The 8,198-nt window shown below is 36.6% G+C and overlaps 1 protein-coding gene across 2 annotated transcripts; it reads right to left on the bottom strand.

Annotated features, from left to right (window-relative positions):
- Nucleotides 1-280: 280 nt before the first annotated feature.
- On the bottom strand, nt 281-7,959 carry LOC108193233 (BEL1-like homeodomain protein 4). Of its 2 annotated transcripts, none has more exons than XM_064082292.1 (5): nt 7,623-7,959; nt 5,989-7,378; nt 5,144-5,529; nt 3,592-3,652; nt 281-871 (listed from the first exon to the last, which is right to left on the bottom strand). In XM_064082292.1, exons 2-5 carry the CDS (start codon nt 7,297-7,299, stop codon nt 479-481), a joined length of 2,151 nt encoding a protein of 716 aa, XP_063938362.1. In that variant the 5' UTR covers nt 7,300-7,378; nt 7,623-7,959; the 3' UTR covers nt 281-478. The 2 variants fall into 2 exon arrangements, with proteins under 2 accessions (XP_063938362.1, XP_063938363.1); XM_064082293.1 differs by having other exon boundaries at nt 5,989-7,331; nt 7,623-7,762.
- Nucleotides 7,960-8,198: the final 239 nt, after the last annotated feature.

Here is an 8,198-nt window from a genome sequence, read left to right as displayed (position 1 = left end):
TACTCACTCAATCAATCCATATATATTTTATTTTATAATTTTAAAATAATAATGAAAAATTAAAAGATAATATAGTGAAAGATGCACTTTAATGTATGAAGATCACTACAACAAGACTTGCGTTTAAGTCTTACGGACTTTCCAATAAATTGTGTTCAAGTCTTTATAGTTCAGATTATTTTTTGATTCAACATTTTAAATTTGATTCTGAATTTCAAAATAAACTTAGGGATTTAACTGAATCCTGTCTACTAAGACTCTATATACTTTAATTCCAATCATAACAAACAAATGTATATATATGTTTGGCACAAGTTGGCACATATAAAAGACCAAAATAATGTACTATACACTTCCAACGAATCTCAAATCATACTACTAGACAACAATTTACCAACACGAAATTATTGTATAATATATATGGTTCCCTTGTATTATTCAAATAATGATGCACTACAACTACAAGCCTCCACTGTATCTAACGTAAAGCGGAATTATTCTCCGGCATGTTTCCAGCGTGACGTAACCCTAAAGTCAAGGACACATCACCTGTGACACCACTCGCGGTGGCAGCTCCGGCAAATGATTGCGAAACCTCGGCAGAGTAGGTTGCCTGGTTTTTCGAGAAGCGTTGTTGTTGTTGTTTATTAATTGCGAGTTGTGAAAAATCGTTATCTGCATTTCTCATGATTTCTGATCTTGATGCTGCTGGTGCTGTGAGAGTTGCAGCAAAATCTTGAGGAGTTGTGGTAGAAGGCGTTGGGGTTTGTGCATGAAAGGCCTCTCTCTCTTCTGTCTCTTCTTGCTGGTACATGTCTTCTACCATGGGTTTCCACAATCGAACCCTCGCATTTATGAACCAGTTCGATACCTGAAATAAAAATATTTAACGACATATGATGAAATTAATTCAGCAGCTTTTTATTTAATCTTAATGCATGGAAGGAAATCACGTATTCACGTGTTGAGTAAAGGCAGGAGTACCAGGAGGAGTGTTATAAATTTGACAGTTAACAGACACTACAGGATACAGGTAGATTTTTCAACCGATTAATTGAAAGACTTGCATGACCAACTTTATACATGCAAGTATGCAGCAAGTAGGCGGCTTTAAATTGTTGGTGCCACCTGCATAATTATATTTGCCAGCAATCTCATGATCATTGAAAAGTTACTTTCACTCTCAAGACTTGTTTTTGATGTTTTTACTCTTCTTTCATTCACATAGAATAATTAGAATCTCTGATCACATCGTACGAAAACTTAAGACATGAACAATTATCTACAGTATGATACTTGGAGTTCAATTATGCATGCTATCATAAGAGCAACTCCAAGGGGCTCTCTAAACAAGCTCCTAAGTCTAAAATTGAGGAGCAAATCAAAATTTAGTGCTCCAATGGGCTCCTAGATGCTCTTTAAAAATTTAGGAGCCTACTCTCTCTCCTTTCTTTTAAAGAGCATCTAGTAGCTCCTAACTCAATATTATATTATTTTTCCTTCAATCTTCTCTCTCTTTTAGTTAACTTTTTTCTCTCATTTATATAAAATAAATATGAAATGTGAATAAGGAGCCAAATATAAAGAGTAGCATTGGACTTCTCACGTTTTCCGGCGTATTAACTTACTAGGAGCCACATTTTATATTATTGTTTAGGGAATGATTTAGGAGTATCGTTGGAGATGCTCTAAGTATATATTCCCTTCTCTAATCATTTTGCTGACGTTAGTTATAATTAAATTAGAAGCAGCTGTAGAGTGTAGAATTAGTTTATGTGTATATATTTTTTGTTTCATTTATAAGCAAGCTAACTCAACTTCTTCTTATGAAAATATTGACCAACCCCTTTGTATTTGTAACAGTAACAGAAGCAGATCCCAGAGACAGAAATGTTAAACAGAAAATTTTAAGATTGAAGACAAATAATGAATAATATTAGTATTTAAATATAAAAAGATAATGATAATTAAAATTAAGGCCATCCTATACCATCCATCAACAATTTATAACAAAAGATATATAAGATTTGGGGAAGATTTTCTGAAATTAAGGCCAGCCAATACTTCCATCCATCAACAATTTGTAACAATATATAAAATTTATATTAGAATACTAAAAAAGAAGGGTTTTTATTAGAAAAAATATATTAACTTGAATTTTTTCATCTATTCCTAATTTCGTTCCTAAAATTTTCGAACTCCGGCTTCAAACTCTTGCTACATATAGACCCGGATGATTTGCTAGAGAGTCAAACATTCAATGAAATGCTTCAAATTGTTTTAGAGTACCTCCGGTCCATTTGGTGAATTTGGCAAGTTTTCTTTAATGTTACTCGAGACCGAAAAAGATAAGAAAGAATCGCAAACAGTTGCAATAATATCTGATGAAGGCAGTAAAGTTGCTTAGAAACATGGCAATGCATGAGGGTTCTCTAGCGCGCTGGGGCCTGGGGCTCACACCTTACTTAACCTATTTATTGATTCTCGTCGTGTGGTTGGATATTGCAGAGAGGAGAGAGAGAGGGGAAGGGGGAGAGAGACAGAAAGAAAGAGATTCGTCTGAATCGATGTGTGTATGTGCACACGGTATTAAACAGCAGCAAACTCTTCTATGTCTTGTCTCTACTGTACTTGTCTAAACAGGCCTCACACTATTCCCAAAGTTATTACACTGTTTCAGAATTTGTCCCAGATTGATTATAAATAGTCCATGGCATTGTTCAAAAAGTTTCCTATTTCATCTGTTAATCTTTGGGCTATGCTCAGCTCAGCCTAAAGCACATTTAATTTTTTTACTTTCTTTATTCCTTTTAGTGGATATAAGTTGTCTAAACATATTTTAGTGGTAAAACTCGACTCGACTCGGTTCGTTTACAGCCCTACATATTACTCTCAAAAGAAACATTATAAATATATATTAGTCCAAAAAATTAGGAAAATTTATAAGGATATCCCTATTTCAAAGCTTATTTTTAAATATAATACGGTCAAAGTTGTAAATGAGTTTGTACTTGCACTTTAAGGTTATAACAATTTCAATTGAGATTGCATAGTTGTATCATTTTTTTTGAATTTTCTTCTTATAATTTAGATATTTTTGAATAAAGCTAAAAAATCTACTATTAATCAAAAGGTCAATTATAGAAAATATTTTAATTAAAAGACGAAATTTATTATAATACAAATATATCTAAAAGTAAATATAAAATTTTAGGTATATACTATATATATTACTGAAATGTCTATGTTGACAATAATTATATGTATATAATTAGCAAATATATATAAGTGATAAATTTGATACATATTATTATACATGTCCCGGTTAAGGTTGGATTACTATTATCACTACACATATCCAACATTCACCCCAGGCTCCCCCACTGCGTCAGTCAAACAACCTACTGAAGAGGGCATTGTTTTCAGAAATTAATCTGGTAAAATAATTAAGGAGATAACCTAGTTAAGAAAAGGTAATTTTTCTCTGTGAATAGCATGTACGTCTGTGAACATAAAAGTTATAGATGGTCCAGCATACGTGACGTGTGATTGTGAGAATGACAAAAGCTGCATGAAGGGAGCAAGTAGTACCTGGTTTCTTGAAAGACCAGTCTGCCGTGCCAACAACTGTTTATCTGCATCGCTTGGATACCTGTTAAAGTTGTCAAGAAAACTGGCATCACGCACTATTCTATGTTACTAGATTGCAAAGATTAATTTCTCAAATAGATTTCTCTCAGCATAATTTCGTATTAGTGGATAGTAGGGCTTTTCGAGCCGAGTCTGATTCGAGCCGAGTTTATTCGAGTCGAGTCGAGTCGGCTCGTTTAACAAATCGAGCCTAAATCTCTACCCAAACTCGACTCGTTTAATTTCACGAGTCGAGCCGGTTCGTTTAGCTAAACGAGCCGCTTTTAACGAGTCAAGCGAGTCAGCTCATATAATTTACACTTAATCGAGGCTAAACCTCTACTCGAACTCGGCTCGTTTAATTTCACGAGTCAAGTCGAGCCAACTCGTTTAATTAAATGAGCTAAAACTTTTATCCGAATTCGGCTCGTTTAACGAGTTGAATCGAGCAGAGCCCAGTTAAACAAGTTCGAGCCCGGCGAGCTCGCGAGACGCCCAACTCGAATTACAGCTCCGGTGGATAGTATATGAGTATAGATCATTTGGTAGCTTTCATCAATGAAACTTAAGAAAATTGAAAGAATTCTCTCACCAAATTAATAACGACTTGCATGATTATCTAGCACAAAAGACAAATAGTACATGACTGGCAACACACATGGCCTAAATAGTATGTGCATCTATGCAGTACTCAAGATTTCCCAGAAACGAAAAGAAACGCTGGTAAAAATGAACAAGGAAAAACTTTTATCAACATTAAAGGAAGATAGTACATAGTGTACATGAGTACTGCTTATCCGTTCGCTAGATCAGTGCTGAACCATATCTTCAGAGACCCTGACCATTCAATCTTGTATAACTATACCATGTGATCTCATTGTACTTTTCTTACATGCATCACATTTTAACTCCTACTCTTAATTAAGCCCTGGATTTCATTACAGAATATACATTCCTGACAAATGATTGATGCAACTATTTTCTAACAGTTGCTTAAAACTCTATGAGATTGCAGAGTACGTCATTTACTAGCGGTTTAATTGCTCTTCTTAGTATTGAATTTTAACAAAAGAAACCCGGCTAGAAAATAATTATAAACAATCGATTGTCACGGAGATTATTATAGATAATTTCACACACAAGAGTCACAATTTTAATTAGAATTGCAATCATTTCGCACGTACGTAGTAAATACTCATGCATGCAATATGCCTACTAACTTTAAGGATATTAATTTTCCTGATTTGCTCCTAGAGTAGAAGTACAAACAGATCAAAAAGTCATATACATAATGAATGATATGGCATGTGGGAACAATTTTTTGAGCAAAAATAATTGTTATGTACTTTTTATAAAATTTAATACAAAAATATTAAAAATACACTACAAAGAAAATGTATATTTCATGAATCATGACAGTAACTGTGTGCAGAGATAAAGCGGTAAAGTAAAAGAACTTATGATCATGGACGAAAAGGATAAGTACGTAATTAAGAGTGAAGAAATGACTTACGGATGAAGAAAATGCTCGAAAAGCCAAGCTCTCAAAATATTGACAGAACGCTCAGGCAAGCCTCTCTGAGGCCTCCAAGCTTCTTGTTCCATGATGCCCATCTGATGAAAAGCTCTTTGCTGTCTCAGACTTTGTTCCAGCAGCTTCAGCCTTGGAGTCTCTCCTTTCGTCACACCAGATGTACCTCCTGCGTCTCTCTCTCCCAAAAGCTCACAGCTTTTCTTTATTTGTGCCCCTATCGCATCCTTTAAGCATCTAAAGTGCCGTGACATCGCTTTCTGCGCCAGCGTCGTGTACGGGACCGCTGAGCCATACCCCAGCACCATGTCGAACGAGTTCACCACCATTTGCATTTGTTCGCAGTAGTGATTATACCTTCGCTCCACCTGCATTCATTACCGCAAAAGTTCATTCCATTATTCCTTTTCGAATAAAGTCAAGAAATTAAATAAATAACTCGCATTTCTAAATTAAACATTGCAAGTACTACTTATAAGTAATAAGTTATATGCCAATTATGTGTTTGTTCTCGGAATAAAGTATATCCTCGTGTTCCTTGCCTTCATATATTTCACCAATATGTATATCAATATAGAAATGTTGCTCATCCTTGGATTTGAATCATTATTATTAACTCTCTTGCCGGCGCCATGCAATTTCTTGATCTACATTAATAATTATTGCCGCGAATTTCTTCCCATGGGACCAGTAAAACCAGATTATATTAATATAATTCAACCTTAATTACGTTGTAGTAGACAATAATTGCAGATTGATGACCAGTACTAGTTGATGAGATGAAAGAAAAATAGAGAGATGGAGAAGGGAGATTGATAGAAACATGCCTCATCGAGCATCGACAACAGTTTGACCTTGCGCCTTTGGTGATCAATTCTGTCGCTGGCTGACAAAGGCGGAGGATCCTTGGAAGAAGAAGCGGCGGAGCCATTAGCAGCCGTACCGGAAGTAGAACTGGAATTAGGGTTTATTGAATTTTGCCTTCCCAGCTGCTTGTTGGTCTTGAATTGACCTCTACCAACACTACAAAACTCTTCCAACAATTCTTGAGCAGCTTTTAAGTACTTGGAACCTCGCAACAAATTCACCACTCCTAACGCTGAATTAGACCCGAATCCAAACTGATTCTGACCCATAACCACTTCACCTTGCAAATGCATCCCTTGATTATGACCTACCCCCAAACTGTTCATATTATTCTTGTACGGATACTGTACATTTGAAGCATTCGATCCTCCTCCGCTTCCTACTTGATTGAAATATATCATCCCACTACCGTCCCCCATCCTAAATTCCTCAGCTTTGGCAGCTTCCAAATGCTGTAAAGAAGACGAAAGTGATAACGAAAGACCTTGACCGTGGCCTTGGCCTTGGCCATGGCCGTGATCAACTACATGACCGCCCAGATGAGAGATGTCATTACTAACTACATGACTTCCGAATTGCTGAGAAGATGGCCCGAAATGGGCTGGGGGCCCTTGAAAAACTTGTTGATGAACGGAACTAGCTGAGTTGGGAAGAAGCATGTGAAGCGTAGAATTAGCCATAGAATGAGACGGTGAATGTGACCTTGCTGATGAAGGATTCATAAGAAAAAGCTGCATGGCAGCTTCTGATGAAGCATTCATATTGTTCGTCGACATTTCTCTTCCCTGTCCCTGATGATGATGAGATGCCGCAGCTATAGCACTACTACTACTGTCCCGATCATTCGCTATCCCATCTTGTCTGATGCTTCCATACCAATCCTGTGTCGGTGGCCTTGCAACTATATTCCGGTGAGATTGATGATAATTCGCAGCCATCATCTGATGCTCCAATAATTCAGTGGCGGATGCAGGTCCAGAAGAATAATTAAACATTTCAGATAACATCCCCGCACTCTCAAAATTATTTCCGGTCGAATCTTGTTCCATTGTCACAAGCATAGGCGGCGCCTCGAGTCCTTGAATTCTATGCTTATCCCTCCGGATCTGCTGCTCCATCAGCTGCGATCTGTCCAAGCCATTAGAAAAACCAAAAATTCCCGCACCCGAACCTTGGTGCTGACGATAATCTTCAGACATAGAAGAATTTGCACAATAACCAAACTTCGCCGCAAACAGTTGAATCGTGAGCGGCGCTTGAGCTAATTCCATATCTCCGCAATCTTCATAATCATCACGGAATTCTACCTCAGCCGGCCCAAAAAATCAATCAGATCGACAAGTTACAGAACTGGTTCAAACAAATCAAAATTAACATAATACTAATAGTAGGGTTGCTTCTGCAGAAAAGTATGTAAGCCAAGCTAGTGGATGATATACATGAAGGAAGAAAAAAAGCTTTTCTTCCGAGCTTTTAAAAATCTTCAATCATGTAATATTATCCTTGAATATAATATCACAATTACAATTTACCCATCGTTTTCTAGCGGGTGAAAACAATTGAAAGTAAAGTGAGTAAGTGGGTCGTCTCTCACCTTCAATTCCGCCTTTATATCAGTTCGACGATCATGAGTTGAGCTCAAGCGCAATATCTCCTCGTACGTCTCGCTCTCTTTCTATATCTCTCCACCTTCACTTTCTCATGTCTTTGCTAATTTCATCGACGAATTCGACTTCTGATAGAGAGTCTCCACGAAGAAACAATAATAATAATAATACAATAATATTCCACACTACTCCACTATATTAAGAACATGGACTCCGAAGAATCTATATATATGTGTAGTGTGTGTATGTAAGTTTCTCTCTCTTCCTTTTCGAGCACATATCATCCAAGAGAGAGAAGACGAAAATGAAGTCGTTGTTCCTCCACACCTCTTCTTTCACTCAACGTTATTTTATCTTTTATTCTTTTCCTCTCTTTTATTCATATTTTATTTGCTTTAAATATATTTTAAAAGTTTAAATCTTAATGACAGCAATGGCCTCCGTTGAGACGGTACTGTTTTACAGCAGTGTAGGATGTTGACACAATTAATATTAAGGCAAGCGAGAGGATCGGCGATAGAGATAGAGCGATTTGGTACATTTTTTATATTTTTGCTTGTTTT

This window comes from Daucus carota, chromosome 7, assembly GCF_001625215.2.
Source record: "Daucus carota subsp. sativus chromosome 7, DH1 v3.0, whole genome shotgun sequence".
NCBI lineage: Eukaryota > Viridiplantae > Streptophyta > Magnoliopsida > Apiales > Apiaceae > Daucus > Daucus carota.
The sequence above is the reverse complement of the archived record's forward strand: the minus strand, read 5'-3'. Positions and strand labels throughout refer to the sequence as shown.